Source organism: Musa acuminata, chromosome BXJ1-4 (genome assembly GCF_036884655.1).
Source record: "Musa acuminata AAA Group cultivar baxijiao chromosome BXJ1-4, Cavendish_Baxijiao_AAA, whole genome shotgun sequence".
NCBI classification, from domain to species: Eukaryota; Viridiplantae; Streptophyta; class Magnoliopsida; order Zingiberales; family Musaceae; genus Musa; species Musa acuminata.
In genome coordinates, this window is record NC_088330.1 from 2,366,614 (window position 1) to 2,387,501 (window position 20,888).

The 20,888-nt window shown below is 37.9% G+C and overlaps 3 protein-coding genes across 5 annotated transcripts; 2 read left to right on the forward strand and 1 right to left on the reverse strand.

The window, feature by feature from the left end:
• Positions 1-6,987: 6,987 nt before the first annotated feature.
• LOC135641169 (ADP-ribosylation factor 1-like) lies at positions 6,988-11,246 on the forward strand. Of its 2 annotated transcripts, XR_010497608.1 has the most exons (8): positions 6,988-7,146; positions 7,239-7,397; positions 8,571-8,641; positions 8,872-8,991; positions 9,230-9,348; positions 10,062-10,143; positions 10,366-10,480; positions 11,011-11,246. XR_010497608.1 is itself a non-coding variant. In XM_065156281.1 (7 exons), the coding sequence occupies exons 2-7, from the start codon at positions 7,250-7,252 to the stop codon at positions 11,014-11,016; spliced, it is 546 nt and encodes a 181-aa protein (XP_065012353.1). In that variant the 5' UTR covers positions 6,988-7,146; positions 7,239-7,249; the 3' UTR covers positions 11,017-11,246. The 2 variants fall into 2 exon arrangements, 1 of the variants encoding a protein (XP_065012353.1); XM_065156281.1 differs by lacking the exon at positions 10,366-10,480.
• A 2,309-nt stretch (positions 11,247-13,555) lies between these two features.
• LOC103980260 (non-specific lipid transfer protein GPI-anchored 2-like) lies at positions 13,556-14,548 on the forward strand. Its single transcript, XM_009396592.3, has 3 exons — positions 13,556-13,990; positions 14,104-14,190; positions 14,284-14,548. Exons 1-3 carry the CDS (start codon positions 13,621-13,623, stop codon positions 14,397-14,399), a joined length of 573 nt encoding a protein of 190 aa, XP_009394867.2. The 5' UTR covers positions 13,556-13,620; the 3' UTR covers positions 14,400-14,548.
• Positions 14,549-17,056: 2,508 nt separating this feature from the next.
• LOC135641175 (gibberellin-regulated protein 12-like) lies at positions 17,057-18,625 on the reverse strand. 2 transcript variants are annotated; one of them, XM_065156310.1, is made up of 4 exons: positions 18,380-18,625; positions 18,268-18,315; positions 18,113-18,146; positions 17,057-17,380 (listed from the first exon to the last, which is right to left on the reverse strand). In XM_065156310.1, the coding sequence occupies exons 1-4, from the start codon at positions 18,464-18,466 to the stop codon at positions 17,199-17,201; spliced, it is 351 nt and encodes a 116-aa protein (XP_065012382.1). In that variant the 5' UTR covers positions 18,467-18,625; the 3' UTR covers positions 17,057-17,198. The 2 variants fall into 2 exon arrangements, with proteins under 2 accessions (XP_065012382.1, XP_065012388.1); XM_065156316.1 differs by having other exon boundaries at positions 18,113-18,143; positions 18,380-18,622.
• Between the last annotated feature and the right edge of the window lie 2,263 nt (positions 18,626-20,888).

Genomic DNA, 20,888 nt, shown 5'->3' on the forward strand with positions numbered 1-20,888 from the left:
ATAACAAGACGGTGGTGCGTTAATGATTGATGAACCTGATGATTGCGACAAGAACTTTGGGTTCGAAGGTGCGTGAAATGGAGCACTCGGCATCGTGATCTTGAAATGGTCATTGATGAACCCGATTGAGATAAGAACTCTAGGTTGGAAGTTGCCAGTTGGCTAAAAATTGCGAAAAGAACTTTGAATGTTCTAGTAAGCTAAAGATCTTGTCAAGACTTATGAGACAAGAACATTGGATTCCAAGGTGGCTAGTTTGCAACCAAAAAAGAACTCAACTCAACTCAACTGCATCCGCTAAGTTCGTGCTTGTAACCCTCGAGGAACCACCGGTTGCAGAATCTGAAGGACCTGTGTTGTGTCGCAATGCATTCAAGAAGACAAATGATGGCATGTTCTTGCTCCTGTGGTGGCACATGTTACCAAATGGTTTGATCCGAGAGAAGACTGCTATGTGCTTTATTTATTGGTTTCATTGTTGTCCTTTTTCCAGCGCATGCATCCACCTGCCTCACATTACTTCTCGACCAGAAGATCGATGCACACACACAGAGGCACGGATCTCTCATGTGCTTTTATGCTAACAATTTTGGTGCTGTAATTATTTGTGGATTCAAATATATGTTCTCAAGCAAGAAAGGGCAATGATTCAAAAGAACAAAAAACATGGGGAAAAAAAAAGATGTGTTCATTACATAAATGAGTTGATTGATATAAATTTTTTTTTTCTAATTTTAATAATGGTCAAACTTCAAACAAAAGTGGGCATAAATTACAAGTTGTTTATTTTCCATTAAGAATTGGTTTTTTGTGTATTAAAACTTAAATTCACCTATTTTAGGTTTTATGTACAGGAATTTGTTTTTTTTTTTTGTCAATGAAGAGAATTGTGGAAATTCTTGGTTTGGGAATTCAACATCAGTTGGTTTTAGATTACTAAATCACAAGCTTTCTTCTAATTTTCCTACTATCATAACTAGCATTGCTCATATGACACTCACACAACATTGTCAAACAAAACACTTCATGTATGATAGTTAACAGTGGAATGTTAACTTATCCTCATTTCAGAATTCTTGTATGAACACTTCAAACCTTCCATTTCATCTGCTCTGCTTTTGGGTTGGGTTACAAAGAAATCAATCATCAGATCTACAGCTGACAACCAGTAGAAAGAGAATTAAAAAAGCCTCACTGCAAAATCACTGGAAGAGAATTCTTTTCCCCTTCTTTTTCCATTTCAATTCCTCTCCTTGTTCTGGCTTGGATTAGACTTGCTTGGTGGCAACCTCCTCAGGCTTGCACTGGCTTCTACTACAGTCTGCTTGGTGAGTGCTCCAAGCGATCCTTTCAGGTTGATGGTGGCTGCTGCCAAGGGCTGCAACAGCTTCCTGGGCTGAGACCTGTCTCTTCTGATCTCTCTCACAGAAGGAGGTGATGGGCAGCTAAGAAAGAAATGGAGAAGAACCAAAGCACAAAGGATGGAAGCAGCTCTGTGAAGGGCACTCATGGGGGATTTGGTGTATGGCAAAGATATGGAATGGTTAAAGGAAGGCTGTAGTGTTCCATCTATATATATATATATGTATAAAAATATATGATATCTCAATGTTCTTCTTTTGTGCACCTTCCTTGTAAGGAGGATTGCAGGAAAGCAGTACAGTGATGCAGAATTAGAAATATAAAATGGAGGAAAGACACAACATGTGAATGGAGAACCAAACCTATCTGGTGCATGATCAAGTTGTATTACTCTGTTGATGACTGCACGCTGCTTTAGAGCATGCTTACCTCCAAATGGATCACCACAAGATACAGTGAATTTAGTGACTCTGAGGCTTCTATATCACTGAAAAGACCATGTATTTTTAACTCTCTCTCTCTCTCTCTCTCTCTCTCTCTCTCTCTCATGTATACATATATCTATATATATATATTTTATACATAACCAAGAAGGCTCATTTGATTCTCATCCAAGTCATGAAATTTTAGAGCAAACTAATAGAACTCAAAATCATTTTGATAGCTCATTATACAATGCTTTATGACCAAATATGAAGATTTTGTTTAATTAATAATCAACAACTATCTCTTCGAAGGAATCTTCTTCCTCTTATTTTGTAATAGAGGCATTTCACTTGGGAGTGGCTGGTCATGTGAAGCTCATTTGACTATTCCTTTCAACTGAACTCCTCCTCATGTTAATCTGCAGGAGTCATGTGAGAAGGTGATTGATATCAGTTAGTACCAGTGATGAATCATTAGCCTCCCATATTTTATAGATTTAGATCGAGGTGAGTTGGTGGGTTAGCTTAGGCTAGCAAAGTGAGTGAGCTTTCCAGGGCACAAAAACAAGAACACAGACTAGGAAGCAAGTCCTTGATTCCTTTAGCCTATAGATTCTGAATAAACAAGTCCCTTGTGCATCTGTGAGAACTGCCTAATAAATAGACCTCACATGCAGAGAGGGAGAAACATATCATGGACTGCTGCTACTTACTAATCCATTTTGCTGCACTTTCTTTGGATGGATCTGCTGTTACTGCACTGCACTTTTGCAGAGGCTATGATGATTGACTGTAGCTTTGACATCTCCAATGAAAAGCAATGGCTTTCTGAAGATCTCACAAGTGGAGAGAATATGGAACATGGGAGCTCAGCAACCTGGAAGCTTTTCAATATAATTTACTGATTAGAACCAGCATCCACCTTGGAAAGGGTATGTCACAGTCCATATTAAATTGTGACCTCTCTATCATTCAGGATTGTGACTGGTGTCAACTTTATATATTTGTATGTATACACACTGACTGATATTAAATAGTCTTCTAGAAACACATCTTTGAAGCAGATTTTTGGATGCAAGAACAATTTCAACACAATCAGTTGTTTAGAGAGGAAAAGAATCAGTATTTTTTTTTTCTTTATAGTTTGTAGTTCTTGGAGTGTAAGAAAAGCTGAATTTTTCTCTCTTTTTGCCAAAGAAATATTAAAAGATTATAGGAAAAGTTTTTGGTTTACAAGAAGAGATAGATGAAGTAGTTCTTTCTCCCATCTAAACACATGGACCCTTGAATTAAGGTTATTTTGCTTAATACAAAAGATACATCAAGCTTCCATTAGCTTGAAGAGAGAGAATGCTAGAGCTTGTAAATATATTAGATTCTTTCCTAACTTGTTAGGTTTTTAGGATTTATGATTGTCCAACCAAATTATTTATCACTTTTCTGACATATGGGATCGATTTAATTAATCCATTTATCAAAATCATGTGTCGAGAAGATCAAGAAACTTCAAAATCATGTGAAAACAATTTGTAAAGAACCTGTAGAACTCAGATGAAGGTAAAAAGAAGATGCCTTATTGTTCTATGGAGAACATGGAAGGCAAGGAACAATGTTACTTTCAACAGCAAAGTTTGCCCCCTTGGCAAATTCATGCAAATCAAGTGAATGTCCATACATCATGTGTAACCAAAGATAAATATTTCTTTGGTTAGAACTTGCTACAGTGGTCAGAACTTATGTCTTACCTGAAAGGATCCCAATTAGAAAGGATAGTCCTAATCGTATTCAACTATAGAGAATATTCGTCGAATTGTTGGCTTATTTTAGATTAAAATCAACCGATTAAATGGAGAATATTAATCATATCGCTCGAGCTGGATGGAGGAGAAGACTTCACTAGAAAAAAGAAAAAGAGCTAAAATATATTCATTTGATGTGGCTTCTTAGAATAGCGATATGCTCCTCATTGGTAAGACTCTCCTCATCAAGTTCTTGAGTTTCACAATTAAGATGCACAAACTTTTTTCCTTTAGCTTACCTACAAATCTATGTTTCGGGCTGCAGCCTTTCTCGAGCTGTTTGATGCTTTCATCTTTCCGCAGCATCTGTTGACCATTGTTGGTATTCAAACTACTCCGCTTCAACGCATGTAATGTAGTGAGCCACCGTTTGCATGTATTCGAGCAATCTGAACATTAGTTATCGACAGAGTTTGTGTACGATATGAGATGACACTTCGAAAGAAACATGATTTGATCATAATTTGGATATATGTTGACTGAGATGTATAAGAAATTGGGCATAACGAAATGGAAAACGTAACGTCATATGCCAAGAATCTCTCGAGATATCCATGAGTTCAAGTCCTGTATATACAAAAAAAAAAAAAAAAATCATATCGAGAAACTCAAACATAAAAAGCCTGCCTCAAAATTATGCTTCTTGTGTGTTTATATATATATATATATATATATATCTTCAGTTTGGTATCTCTTATTCCTTGAAATACTCATAATATCTATCATTATTGTCTGGCCACCTCCGTCTCGTCACGATCATTTTAGTTTTGTGAGGCTCTACTCTTTGCCTCTCATGTTATTGTCCCATCGTGTTATCGTCCCATGAGATTTTGTTATTCTCATCTCTTGTCCCATTGTGGTTGTCTTTGTCTCATGAGATCATGTCATCTATCTTGTAAAGTTATATCATTCCTTACGAGATTGTATCATCTATGTAGGGAGGCTTTGTTCTTCGTCTCATGAGGCCCTATCGTCCCCCTCCGTTATTGCCCTATTAAATCATATTAATGGAATTAATGATATTAGTCTCGTCAAAAGCTAAGTTTTTCACATATTAAGACAAATAGGTAAGAAAAATGCTCAAAAACTTAATAATTCTCTTGTCTCTTCATATATATATGTATAAAAATCTAAATTGATGCATTAAAAGCATAGTTTTGATGGTAGTCTATTAAATTTATTTATCAAATAGTTAAGGATTGGAAGCCTTCTCTCTCGTATGATAATTTGCTACACTATTTAGACAAGACCTCACTTGATAAATTTCGTTTGATGATTTCTAACTTACTTAACAGTAGAAGATGTCACTTTTATATCACCATTTATTTATTTCAAATTAAAATAATTTTTTAAATTTAAAAATAAAGATAATTTATCTAAAGAAAGCCACTTTACCTACGACATCCTTTTTAAATATTAGGATTAAAGTATTATTAAAAATTAAAAAGAAGACACTTGATATCCATTGGCCCTGATTGACTTTGGTTTATTTGGGTTAGAAATAGTTTTGTGGATTTGAACTGGACCAAATTGGTTCGATAAAACTCGGTTCGATAAAACTCTTTAAGTTTTTTATTTATTATTATTAGGGCCTTGTACTTTTTTTTTTTTCTCAAATCACCTCCGTACCTATTCTACTAATGCAATAGCAACATGTAAGAAGATCATCATTGCAAACCTTCTTGCCGATGGTGGCCACCATCATCGCAATCTCTATCATCGTCGTCATATGTATCATCATCATCGCCAATAAGAAGCGGGGATAGAGCTAGTCATAGTTTCCTTAATAGCAATATCAGATGGACATCAATAAAGAGAAGAGGAAGGAGTCTTGCTGATGACATTAGTATTAGAGCTGTTAGCATAAGATTCCTACTAATAAGCCACCACCGAAGAGAAGAGGAGGGTCATGATCATCATTAGCAATAAGGCAAGAGATAGACGTTACCTTCCTGCCAACAATACGTGGACCTTCTTGTTGTTTACTTTTGCCATGGTTGTTGGTTTAGTATTGAGGCTCCACGATCAACGTAGCTATTTATGGTCATTGCCATCGACGAAACCATCTGTTGAGCCTTGGTGACCAATCGGGCAATGAAACTATAGTATAGCTATCACCAAGTCCTGAGAGATGGCTATTGTGGACGTCCTTATTATCACTGGTCATTAGTACTTTCAAAGAAGCCTTATAGAACCTCAATGATCAATGGGTTACTTTATAACTTATTACAACATTAATAAAATAGTTAGTATAGTTGAAGCCTCGACATCATCCTCCTTGGTAGTGTCATTGAAGCATCGATTGTGTTGACCAATCGTTCAATGGATCATGAATTATTCATTGCACCAACAATAAAATATATAATATTAAATAAATATATATTTATAGTTTAGTATTGTTAATTTGAATATCATTTAAGTATAGGATACTTATTACAGCGTATGATCCTCTTCTGTTTTCTAGATGACATGAATATCGATTTGGAATATCGATTTTTCATTGTTTGCCTCTTAATCTCTCAAAATATGAATTGTGTTTTAAGGTTTAATATATCTTAAGCTTCTTATACAGCCTCTGTGGTGTTGACGATCCAAACCCTAATTGATCCTTCTAGATGATAAAAAGTGATAGAATATACTACGAAAGCATCATCGTGGTGGTCCTCGAGGCCTGTTGTTACAAGATAACCAAAGCCTATGATCTTCAAGATTATCATATCACCGTAATATACTAATACTATCAAGCAATATTAGGTGATAGAAGTCAAGAGTGAGTATTTGAGATACCCGCATAACAAGCTTATGTCAATTTGTAAAACATATTTATATTTTCAAATGAATGATTATTTATAAATAAATACTAAGCGCATTCGACTTTAACCATAAGTTAACCATATTCTAATTGTTAATGCTCACCAGACACATTACGAAAGGTAAAAATGATATGAAAATAAGAGATCATAAACAAACTAACATGCTTGCACATGCATACTTACCAAAAAAATTAGGAACATTAAGAATCAAAATTATTCTATACTATGTTTTTCATATGTATATAAAAAAAATAGATTTAGCTTACCATTAATACCGCCCGACACACGATCTGAAATATCCAATGTTTTTAATGCTATCTTCAAGTGAACTTCTTTATTCGAGTATCAATTGTTAGAATCTTAACAATACGTAAAAATGAACAGTCGTCTAGTTGTATTTAGTTAATGAATCTAAATCACCTAACATAAGATCGTAAGTAATACGGGCAGTGATGTATAGTTAGTTGGTTTGACATCAACAAAAATTCAACGAGTCATAAAATTATGCCACTGGAAGAATCTAACGCTCGTAGGCAGGCCAAGACAGCGAGCGGCCCCACGTGGGGCCCACCAATAAAGCCTGGTAAGCGGCGGCGGTGGCGGTGGCTCGCGATGTGCGTGAGTTTGACGCGGTGTGTTGTTCTCGCCTCCCCCGGTTAACGATAAAACGCTGGCTGCGGGAGCAGGGCGCCATCTCCTTCCTCCTCTTCCTTGGTCGCAGCAGGGGCCTCGTCCGAGAGACCTTCGGTAAGTCTATCGTCACATCTTTCGATCGTTTTCTGTACTAATTCAGTCGCTGCTGGTTTGTTTGATCCGTGTGGCCTTTCTGTGTTCGTCAGTGGTGAACAAGATGGGGCTCACCTTCACGAGGTTGTTCAGCCGGCTCTTTGCGAAGAAGGAGATGAGGATCTTGATGGTTGGGCTCGACGCGGCCGGTAAAACGACGATCTTGTACAAGCTCAAGCTCGGAGAGATAGTTACCACCATCCCCACTATTGGTCAGCATCTATTTCCCTGTCCATCTTATGTTCTTTTTGACGACGCTCTTCTACCTTGTTCTCTCTATGAATTGTAAGCGTTCTTTGATGAGTCTTGGATTTCTTCCCTCCGTTAGATCATTATACTGCGAAATTATGGTTCGTTCTCATTATGCTCGTTGTCGTCGTCGTCGTCGTCGTCTTGTTTTTCTTCTGTCCCTTTCTATGTCGCCAAGCTATATGGTTCCTGTTCGCTGCGGATAATCGAACAAAAGATAGCTCTTTAGAGTGATCCTGCAAATCATTCTGAAACTGGTTTCTGTTGATTTTTGGAGATCGTTTGCATGTTAAAGAAAATGATTTGTTTTCACGGGATCGAGAAGTTTAAGGATGGACACGCATATATATATATATATATTTTCTCTTATCATTTTCTATCTTTTTCCCTTTTCATGTTGGTTGCTTTTGGCGCAACTTTATGTGTTATATCAAAGATAATAAGCATGCTATCAAGATTAAAAGATACAAAGAAAAGAGAAACAGTAAGTCTTTGATCTTACCGATATGGTTGGTTGAGCTGACTTAAAATTTCCTTGTGTCTGGTTATTTGGATATTACAATTCAACTCTTCATAAATTGAAGTGCCAGCATTTGGAAGTAAGTTAAAATGCGATGTTGAAGTGACTCATGATTCATGGAACCAGTGATGCAATACTTTGTGGTCTTTTAGCAACATTTTCTATGTTGGTTCATGGTTTTGGTAAAGCCTTATACCATAGAAGGACCACCCTGATACATATTAAGTGCTGAACAGTTTGCAGTGATCCTTACTGTGAGCTTCGTTGGCACCAAAGTTTGTGTGTTGCTTACATGGGAGATTTGAGATTGATGCATTATCAAAATTCACCTTAAAACTCCATCCAAGATTTTTAGAATTGATGGCATTATTTTTCTTAAGGGATTGCTACATATTTATTTAGGATCTGTTGGAGCAATTAGTCAATATATGTTAGAGATGGTTTTGGTTATAATTTAGAGATTGCATTAACATCTTATCTAGGATTTGACTTATTTACTTACCTTCATAATTTACCAGTGCAGTTTCCTATGTAGACTTATGTTTCAATCACAAGCAGATTCTCTCTTTCTGGGCAATTTGTGTATTCAGTAATAAAATTTGATGCTTTAATTCAGGATTCAATGTGGAGACTGTAGAGTACAAGAACATTAGTTTTACTGTTTGGGATGTTGGTGGTCAAGATAAGGTAGGTTACATCTCTATTTGATACTCTGATTTTACTTGCTTAAGTGTGGAATTAAAGCTTCACATTTTGTGGAACATCTGTGAGTTTATGGAGGTTGCATACATTTGAAGGCATAATGCATTGTAAACTTTAAATCTACTGATTTTAAACTTGACCAGACTATTTTAATGGTATGTTATGTCTGATACTTGCTTATTTTGATTTATTTATTGGGTGTTTCATCTAAACAGATCAGACCTCTGTGGAGGCACTACTTCCAGAACACTCAGGGCCTTATTTTTGTTGTAGACAGCAATGACAGAGACCGTATTATCGAGGCAAGGGATGAACTCCACAGGATGCTTAATGAGGTGAGTTGGTTTGGTTTGTTGACAACCATTATGTTCTCTCTAATTCAGCATGTCTGTGCTGTTTGAAATTCTAGTACAGTGTCATGATCGGATGCAATTATGTTTGCATGTACATTTCATGGTCACTTGTTGGAAATTAAAATGCCAAATTAGTGATGGTTGCTTTTCTCTTTATTGGTTCACTAAGATAAGTTTCTGCTCAAATTTAATTTACTATATTTATTTGGTTTTTATGCAGGATGAGTTACGTGATGCAGTTTTGCTTGTGTTTGCAAATAAGCAAGATCTTCCAAATGCAATGAATGCAGCTGAAATTACTGATAAGCTTGGCCTGCATTCCCTGCGTCACCGACACTGGTATGACTCCTGATTCCCATGTTGCTACATTCCAGAATTGCTGCTTTTCCTGTTTATTTATAATACGAAGCAAGGATTTGTGGTCGAGACTGAGAAATTCCACGTTTTTCTTCTAATAATTCATAAAAAGGGAGAGAATAGCATGTGATGGCCATACAGTTTATGTCGACATGTCATGGTGGTATTACTCTTAAAATCCTTTTGCAGCAAAGGGAAAATCTACTCTATCATCTTATTTTGAAATCGCCCAAATCTCTATTTATTGTCTCCAACTAACCTGTTAGTTCATATGATAACAGCCAATTAGATGGAAACATCAAACAATAACCAAATGCTTCATCTTATTTCAGAGTCTTACAGAAATTAAGGTTTTCTGTAAAATTATTGGTGTTCAGAAGTAATTATGTCACAACAGTTGCTAGAATAATAACCAAAAGAGCCACATGCTTCTCCTCAGCTTATAAAGCTTGAAATTCTCTGAACTACATAAATTTTATTCAAGATTGATTGGTGCCTTCTCATTTCTCCAGTTGGGATGTTAATTTGCACTATGTTTATTTTCTATCTTGTGCTGCTTCCTGTTTTTGTCGTGTTTTTGATGCAGTACCAAAGCATGTTTATACAATTATACCACATCCTTTTTTTATTAAGGTACATCTTGGTCTTTTTCACTCGTAGTTTGATGATCAAGAAAATGTGTGATATGGTTGCAGGTATATTCAGAGCGCATGTGCTACATCTGGTGAAGGTTTGTACGAGGGGCTGGATTGGCTCTCCAACAATATCGTCACCAAGGTTTGTATCTTAATTAATTTATTTGTTTCTTAATTATTTAATCTCTTTTGGGTCAGTGGTGTAACCATAGGACTTTTGCGACAATGAGTACTGAAATTGAATATGTCAACTAAGTTAAGCATCACTATGAAAAACTTTTGCAGCAATGGTGGAAACTATTCTTCCATAGATTAGCAATACGTATCACTTAGCCAAGTTTAACTTCAATTATCTGGGCATCAGGATGCTAAATGAACTCAAGCAATACACAAGAGTTGGATTGGACATAGCTTTGGGAGACCGGTGCCCAAGTATCTCTGATTTGAACAGGACTTGAGGTTCACAGTGATACAAACAGGTACTTGCCTGATATTAGAAATTTGTAGAACCTTCTCAAAGGCTGATGTTTGGGAAATAGAGTTAGATGAGTTGAGTAATGATTGCATTGGAAATGCTATGTGCGATCATATAGTCACAAGAGCAAGAGCTCAAAGATCCTTACAAAATAGGATGTCGGACACTGTTTTACATATCATGGTTTAATCCTTTAGTATTTGCAGCACTTTGCAGAGTTTAGTTTACATGAGTTGCAAAAAAAAAATGCTCTTCAGGTGGTCATAAAGACAATTTGAAAATTGAATTCAAGTATTGATGAAGGTTGAATCCAAATATATGTGAAAAGAGGGAACCGAAAAAAAAAAAAAACTGTTGCATATCGCGAGTGATGATGCCGCTTAAGCTGGAGTTTCAGGCTAATGGAATACTTTCACCGGTGTAACTTCATGTTTCTTAATTGGCTTCTAATAGCAGTTTCAGATTTCTGGAATTTGTGAAACATTATATATGTATGATTTTGGATCTAACTCTATTTCTCTATTGTATCTGCAGGCTTGAAACTTGTAGCAAGGAACATACTGCTTGGTCAGATTTATGCCTTAGCGGCATGAACTTGTCCGTCGTGGTCCAGTTCTGTTGACATTAGTGCTATAATTTTTTTTCTTTTTTCTGTAGTATTAGTAATAATAGCCCGACTTGTAAGATAAAAGGTTGAGAAAGATGCTGCGTGGTTGTATGGTGTGCTAATATGATTATGATCAATCTGTGTTTGATGTTCTAATTGATCATTTGGTGGGCAAATTCCTCTTGGCATCCTTCTCCAAGCTTTTTCCATCATCACTAACAAATCGCAATATACTGGAAAATTTCTTACAGAATTTGCCAAATATTCACAGGCTTATTTCGACATGGCTTCAACATATGCCAAATTCCTTGCGAAAAAAGATTTGACTTCATTATCCAACTTGAAGTCGATCTCCAATTGTCATATATTTGGATGATCAAAATTCAAGTTATGAAAGCAGTCTCTTATATCGTGGTATTCGGTGATGTGGACGTGCAAAATGAGAAGGATCAGCAAAAGCACCGGCACAAATTGAGTGTGAAGAAGACATCTTTGATCAAATGGCATGGAATTTTTATTTTAAATGTCGATGATTTTGCACAGATTCAACCAGAAATTGAAAAATCATACAGATTTTGGGATTTGACGATCAAACCAATTTATTTATATTGCTCCAGATATTAAATACACAATCAAACAATTGCCATCAAGTCCTTCCTCATCGCCTGTGGAAGGTTTGATCAAGGTAGACAGCATGCTCAAAACTCCAGCTATGTCCTCTACACCAAACCAAAACCAATATGCCTGGTGGTGTTTCTGCTACTTGTAGGATCAAATGCCTGATCTGATGAACATGCAATCCAGTATACCGAGACAACCAAGCATAAGCAGGTCCATTGTTCTTAATCCTGAAACATAACAAGTCAAAGTTGAACATCCACTCTCATCTCAGGCTAAAGATGGGTTGAAACAAGAAAAAATATATGTAAATTTTTAGCAATGGACCCTGCAGCTTCACATCTTCCGGCAACTCAAAACCTACTAAGCAAAGTCTACAGCCAAGGAATGGTGATGTGAGGCTATCAATTATGTGTTTTAGGCATATTCAACATAGACCATATCTATGATCGTGGGACAACGGATCTAAGAACATAATCCCTTTTCTTCACTCTTAAAGAAATGTCTTTTTTTTCTTCTCAACTGATCCTTAATTCTCCCTCTGTTTTACTTGACAGCATGCTCAATGACAATTGTATGCTAATACGAACATATTTTGCTGAATTCTCTCAAAATAAAAGGGTCTTTGGATCTGAAACTGGATGGCAGTAAGTTCTTTCACATGGTCTTATGGATTATTTGTAGTTTAGTAGTTTAGAACTCGAGCTATTAGCTGTACAGCAAGCAGCCTAATGTATGTCGTCAGTGTTCAAAGCCTCACAGTCGTGTTTTCTGTGGTAAGTTCATCATCAACTTGTATCTAGTGATCTTTTGTTTCTGATCCACATAGTAGCAACACCTTTTTCATAGACCCCTTCAATCATGTTTGGAAGAAAGTTGATTGAAATCAGAAACTGAAATGGGTACTTCAAAAATAACATAAGCATACTCCATGAGAACTCTAAGACGCAATCCAAGCTCAGTGAAGATATACTTACAAATATATGGATCAGTTTCTCTTAACAAATTAACATAATAGCGGAAGCCAATGGATACCAAATTGATTGTGATAGGACAAATTGTCGATCTGAGGAACAGACTGCAACTACATTTTAAATAGCAATTATTAGAGTTGTTTGCATTTATAGGATCCTCACTTGTGACCAGTAAATCCCACCCATAACTCATTAGCTTAATCTTTTAGATGTAATCTATTCCTCAGATATGGTATGTCTTCTAACGTTCAACTGGAAATGAGTTAATTTTCAGTGGAAAGAGCTTTGAGCTGCATGCAAAAGGCATTCAACAGGTCCTTATCCTTCTTCTATGATCTGCAAATTTTCATTCACTTGGTCTTTGCTTTGAGCTTGGATTCGCAACAAATGTTATATGAATGCTTTTACAATGGAAACAAGTTTTTATTGGAGCATAACCTTCTCTCTCTCTGTCTCTCTCTCCCTGTTCAGAAGACAACAGCATAATTTGAAGATGGAAGAGTTCGAAGGGAACAGCAAGATCAAGCATGTTGTGTTACCATGACGGTAAGCATCCTCCTCCAAAAGGTGTGATGACAGTCCCTCTTGGTGATCTTCATTGTAGTATGGCTTAAAAGACCTCAGCTTTACAACGACAAAGAGGTCTTTTTCTCTCTGGCACACTTGCAGCCACCACAAGTTTCACGCCACAATAGTATTCCTGTGATTTCATCTCCTCAGTGTTCTAAGAAACTGATGGTAAAAGTTGTCTCCATAGGCCGAAAGGCAAAGCCTCTCGAGTAGAAGATGTGCATCCAACTAAATATGTAGTTTGGTAGGTAGGCAAACCATTAATACTCACGACCAACCCCATTCTTTCACTTATATACATGCAGCACAAACCAAGCTTCGCCTTGCACTTCTGGTTTCTGCCTACAGCAGCCACTCTCAGGCTCCGGCGACGCCATGGCCACGTCGACGGTCCTCCGGATCCCTCTGCTAGCTGCGACCGTGGTCGTCGTCGTCGCATGCGCCATGCTGCATGGCGGCGTACGCGCGCAAGCCCCGGCGCCGACCCCGTCCGGACTTGACTGCACGCAGTCGTACTTCAACCTGTCGAACTGCTTATCGTACGTGATGACCGGCAGCAACGATACGGTACCTGACAAGGACTGCTGCCCCGAGCTCGCCGGCCTCTTCGACTCGCAGCCCATCTGTCTGTGCGAGCTCCTCTCCGGCGGCGCCGAGAGCTTCGGCATCTCCATCGACAACAACCGGGCCCTCAAGCTTCCCTCCATCTGCCACATCGACTCTATGCCGGTGAGCCTGTGCGCAGGTCAGTCAAGCTTACACGTCTGTGCTTGCTGTAAACAGTGGATTTACGTTGATATAAGATCGTTATGAGCTTTCCATGTCAACTGAGCCTTTTTGTGATTGGCAATGCTGCAGCAATAGGATATCCAGTTACAGGTAGTCCGATGGGCAGTCCAATGTCTCCTTCATCAGCTCCATCAGGCATTGGCCCGCGGTTGCCCGGTGAGCCACTATTTCTTCTTGTTGGAGTGATAGGCCTAAGTTAACGCTACCAGTCGAAATCACAGCACCTGTGCCTGAATTAATTCCCTGCAGGGACACCGGCCGCGCCGCCCCCGCAGAACCGTGCCGCCGGAGCCGGAGCCGGAGCAGTGGGTCGTCTCGCACTCGCCGGTCTCTCCTGCGCCATCGCCGTCGTCGGATTCTTCTAGGATTCACCAATCGATTCGTGTGGTCTACCCATTCCAGTTTCTTTATTTTCATGCGCTGAGAAGTGTATTACGTTGCCAGAATTCAATTTGCGTTGTTTGTGTATCCATTCCAAGTTTCCAAGTATGAACAGACGACTGATGTTCTTCCATTCTATGCTCGATCGGTGTCTTGCGCATATGTCGGATGCAATGGGTAGATGGGAAGAAGGGTTAGGTGAGCCAGACTTGAATGCTATTCATGATCAGAGCGGTGATCGTTGATGCCGGCTGGGGGAGGGAGACCTTAAGGTTGGCGGTGGTGATTGGGTCGCGTTTGTACTTCATAGGGTCAATGAATGCATCACGTGCGACGTTAATGACGCCATTCAAGTCCTCAACTGCATGCCTCTCAGTATCATCTGAGACCGTCCACATCCCGATTCCGAACCATTTCCAAGATTGAGTATTCCGAGGAGGACGGGGACCGTTCATTTTCACATCTCGACCGTCCGTTGGACCCATCTATATATATATATATATATATATATATATATATATATATATATATATATATATGTGGTATAAATAAATAACTATATATACGTATATATATAAACAAGAAGAGGTTCATAAGGAATTACTGAACAATATGTTTCTTAAGCCGAATAAAGACATTAGATAGAGAAACCAAATAGTCATATGATGCAATTTGGAGTTTGTAATTTATATATAAATGTTTTCTATAAACTCTTAAGAATATGTTTTTATGAAATTTCTATCTTCTATTTTTGTGATTTGTGTGGAGATGAGAACATTTTGTATTACAAATAAAGGAAGGGCTTAAGTTTGCAACTAAAATTTGAAATGTATATAAACTATAATTGGTTATGAAAATTATGTTTCTAATCAAGAATAGTTTCTAGCTTAACAATAAATAACAAACCAAATTATAAAGAATTATTTTTAAATCATATTTTTCGATTCAGTTCGCTTCGATTTGATTTGAAGGTCTTGACTGAGTGATGAGTTTTCTAAAGATGGCTTGAAATATCATGTAATATTCAGATGAAGATAGAGATCAAGAATTGTCATATGTAATACAATGGGTACAAGTCAAAGCCTTTTTATACTGGATTACAACTAAATAAAGACTAAACTTTCCTTATCACAATAGTTCTTGCAATTTTGGTTTTCGATTCATTGACTTCTTTAATTGGCTTTTACACTCCACTTTATGCAACACCAATATGAAACTGGTCATATGCAATCTAACCCAGTCGTTCAACAGTCTGAGGCAGCATTGCATGCTGTGGTTTCAGATGTTTGGTTTTTACCTGCAACCATCAATCATGAAGCTGGCGAACGCTAGTGGGAAAAGGAAGTATGGTCGCCATTGGAAAGAGAGAAAGAGAAGCTTGTTGGGTGGCATGGCATTTATACTCTGGCCGGTTTTTAAGGCAAATTAATGGCACAGCACAGTTTAGTTACGAGTGGGGTATTCTATGACAGGCTTGTTGCTGTTTGCCGTCAGTGTAAGGGGAAAAAGGATGTGTGTCATTTGTTGTTGTGCACAGCTATGATCCATCGACTTTGGAGTATAGGAATTGCGTGGGTTTTATGATCATGCTAAGACCAAACTTTTAGCCAGTGGTTTTTGTGAACAGTGTCATGACTCATATGCTCCTTCACTCAATAAAAATGAGTTATTGTTGGCTAACCATTAATTAAAGTATGCTTTCAATATCTTAATTACAGGTTATTGTTTTCATATCTGAGTTATTGGAAGCTTTAAACATATTCCTGAAGCCCCTTTCTTGTTTTCTTGTCCTTAATTTAGGTATTTACTGTTTTGGAATTTTCACCAAGCAATAAAAAAAAGCTTGGAAATTGAATTTTCAGCCTCTAAAAAACATTTCTTCTTTTGTTTTATGCGCATAATATCAACAAAATTCCGAGCCTTGTTTTTCCTAACATGTTCCAAACACAAGGAAAAATATTTATGGTGATATTTTTTTCTGACACTATGGTCTTGTGATCAGAGTAGATATTCCTGTAGATTAGAATGATTATTTCCAGTGGATAGATTCCAGACATATTTGTTCATTTTACTGTTCTTGTTTGCAGATATATATGTTAAATTCACCTGATACTGTAAGGTCTTCCAAAAATCTGCTTCCAGATCTCAGTTTAACAGCCTTGTGTTCTTTTCTTTGCCATCAGAATTCCTTAGAGAGTTAATACAATGTTTGTGCTGATCATTTGTAACAGAAATCCATCATTATCTGACTGATATTTCATACAAGTCATAAAAATTCATTAGACTGAATTGACATCAAAGTCATGAATTTGAAGAGCTAATCTCAACATCATCTCATTTTTGCCATTGCATGATAAAGACATAAGTACATAAAACATAATAATCAAATATAAGCACTATAAGAAATCTTGATCAGAGACATGAATGCAATAGCTTGATTGGCTGAGGTCATAGCTGCAAATCTAAAGATGCTAGGGACAAATCTCCTGTACACACTGAGAATTATGGATCCTTCAACATTCTGATACTGTCAACATTGTGAATCATTAGACTAAACTGATATGAAAGTCATAGAATTGGTGTGATCTCAACATAATTATGCCTGAAACCTTGTCTTAGCAAAACACTCTCAAATATGTCATTGCATGATAAAAAGACACGATACTGGAGTCTTTCATAATTACTTAAAGCTTAATCAGATAGAGAACTGGTGATACACATCATATCTCTGCTAACTAGAATGAGGAAATTAGGAGAAGCCTGAAATCTTCAAGTAGAATATTTCAAGGACATTTAGGGCCTCCTCTCTTGGTCTTCCAGTTATTGTAGCATGGGCATACCTCCTTGTGTGCATAAGTCCCTGGAGGAACACACTTGCATTTGAAGCAACACTGCTGGCAGAAGAACATGCAGGGTTTCTTGTAGGCTGTCTTGGAACATCTATACTGACATGCACCCGGGCACTCTGCAAAATCATGTCCAACGATCATACGGTATGCCTGTGAATGAATTCCAACATGCATGAAACTTGGAGTTGGAGGCATAATGTGTTTGGCTCTTTTAGTCTCGGACTTGTTCTGTTTGAACAGAATTGAAGGATCTAAAGCACAAGATCTTGCAGTCAAAGCTTATAGGGACAGTAATGTCTTGTTTTGATGTTGTTGTTGATCATAAATTTCTAGTCCAAACTAGATTGGTCTACAGAAATTTCCTGGATATGACCCTTTTGTCACATTGGATCTTCTCTTGGTAGTTCTAACACATTTCTGACTCTCTATTGTCAACTACCTCTTTTGTTTGAGATTCTACCTCTTCTACTTCACAAAAGTTGGATCTGCCTTTGTTGTCATAAACTTGTTGTGGATCTAAGCTAGTAAAGCTCAAAATTACAATTTTTTTAGTTGAAAATTTCGGTGTTGTACTGCTCTCACATTTCATCAAGGCAGTATGGAGAACTCAAAAGAGCATGGTGGGAAATTAACCACAGTTTGTGGATTCTGAAGCAGATGCAAAGCTATCCATTAGCAGAAGCAATGTAGTTATCCATTAACCACACAAGGTTTCCTACCAACTTAAAACATATTTCTGGAGTCTAATTCAATTGTTATTTCGCAGAAACACTATAAATGCATCAAAGACCCTGGATGTGAACAGTTGGAGGAACATAGAACAAGCAAAAACATGATGGCCATCTCACCTGCTTGAGAAAATCCGGAATGCTTGTGTTTCTGCTGCCAAGTAAGGAACAGAGCAAACAGGAGTTAGACCTCGTCCATCTTCACTTGTATTCTCAAGGAAACATACAGGACAAGAGAAGGAAAAGGAATGACAAGAAGTCCAAGTTCAACTTACATTTTTTGTTGCTGCCAAGTTCACTCCGAGCTCCTCATTTGGCGCATCCTACAAACACCATGAGGACAGAGTAAGCGAGGAAAAGAAGGAAGAAAGGGAGGGAGAGACCGACCATGGTTGATGATGCAGCCACTGCAGCACAGCAGATGACGAGGAGAAGCAAGAAGAGAAGAGCAGGAACGGATCCCGATCTCCCCATTTGCGATGCACCCACCGGAAGCCTGCCCTGCAAGGAACCCAAGCTGTGCAGTTATTAGGTGGAGACTGAGCTAAGAAAAGCCTGCGCCACTGTTACCACCACCACAACCACTACCGCCACCACCCTTCTTCACCGACACACACCTCCATCAATGCCATCACACCTTTTAGCTTTCCTTTGTCTCCTTGGCTGGTGAGATTAGTTGGCTAACATCCAGCGGCTGGGCCAGCCATGGTAAAGGTACGGAGGATGAACTTGTTCTCGTTCTCATCGCATAAACTGTGGATCCGTACGTGGTGATAGGACAGTGGTCGGTAACTGCATGTCTGAGGTTGTGTCCATTCACATAGCCTTCGTACACCGATGCGTAGGCTAAACCAACGTCAGTACCATGCAACATGGAGGTCCATATACATTTGCCCCCACCCTCGTGCCTCACCGGTGCAACATGGAGGTCCATATACATCTTGCACTTTCCTGAGCATTTGCTGTGACAATCTTTCCATATAATTTCCTTTTAATATAAGAAAATAAATACCAGTTTTTGGATGAATCGATGAATAGCAATCGGTATAGAAAATGTATGCATATACATATAAGTCAGATCAATATTATGACGACAAAAATCTTACACAAATTTATAAAGCTACATAAAACAATTAGCTTTTCCATGGACACAATAATTTGAAATCGAGTCGATGCATGTCCAAAGGGTTAGGTAATAAGCATCTTCGTCTGCTTTGGCTCATTAAAGCCAAGTGGTCCAACTCATTCGACAACTGTGAACTAATGAAGCTGAGTCAAACCTCCTTTTTCCCATTGACTACCAAAGAAACTGCATTTGCCTTTTTTGTGAATGCAATTATTGTGTTCTGTCAAGATTATGTTTTGCAATAATCACCTCCTTTTGTGTAAACATACTTTAGCTCAGTAGAAATTATTTTGGGTTGGTTAAAGAATTGTTTTCTAAACAAAGAATAAGCGGTGAATATAAGATTTGATTGTGAGACTCTTGTCTTGTTATCAACAATCAAGATGGCTGACATCATTAAGAAATTTATAGACTAGATTATGAATCATCAATTTGTAGAATGTGAGTCAAATGCCTCAGCACTAGACTAATATTTTAGATTAAAAAATTATAAACCAAGGAGCTAAACTCAATCGAGGGGTATATGTGTCAGATATTTCACTATCAAACTAATGAATCAAACATACAAATTTTATAAGATGAGGTTCGAAACTCTGAATTTGACATAAGTGAGTCAAATATATCATCATATTAATATCTTATAGATAAAAAATTGTTGGATAACGTTCCGAATCTTTAATTTCACATATGCTTTAGGTATTTACTTTTTTTGCCATTCAATTTTGTGTATGATAATTCAATAACATTAGATATTATTGAGAAAAAATATCATTGATATCCTTATTAACATGATGTGACCCTAATTTATATGCATGGAGTTGTCCTAGGTGGAAAATGCCTTCTTCTAAATTGTCACACATAAATACCAAAGTCGAAAGAGGCTTCCCGAGTCGGTCCTGTTTTGGGCATGTTTCGCCTTGCGCCTCCATTGTAGTGGATTTATCTTGGTGCGAGTTAGATTTTCTCGATCACACATCTCGGGTGCATTTGGCCTTGCATCTCCAGTGGATTTATCTTAGTGCAGGTTGGGTTTTCTCAACTCACATGTCTCGAGCACATTTGACCTTGCGCCTCCACCATAGTAGATTTATCTCAGTGTGAGTCGGGTTTTCCTGACTCAAGTACCTCAAACATATTTGGCCTTGCGCCTCCATCGTAGTAGATTTATCTTAGTGTGGGTCAGGTTTTCCTGACTCATACATCTTGACACATTTGGTCTTATGCCTCCATCATAATAGATTTATCTTAGTACAAGTCGGATTTTCTCAACTGACGTATCTTAGAAAAATTTTGGCTCGAGCGTTTGTCGTAGCGGGTTTTCTAGCACAGGTTAAACTTTTCTCGACTCACACACCTCAGGCGCCATTTGACCCGAGCCTCCATCGTAGCGGGTCTTCTAACATAGGTTGAGTTTTTCTCCACTAACATGCTTTAGGCACTATTCGATTTGAGCCTCTGTAGTATTAGGTCTTCTAGCATGGGTAAAGTTTTTCTCCACTTACGTACCTCAGATGCCATTCAAATTGGTCTTCATTGTGACGGGTATTCTAGTGTGGGTTAAGTTTTTATCGACTCATGTGCCTAGAGCGCCATTCGGCCTAAGCCTCCGCTATAGCGACTATTTTAGCATAAGTCGAGTTTCTCTGACTCACACACCTCTTTGGAGTGATCCTGAAGAGACATTTGACCTAATCACAAAGCTTCTGGGAACGAGGCGCTCCCTCAGTTGTTAGGCTAGCCAAGAAAAAAGCAGGACAATAACCTACACCA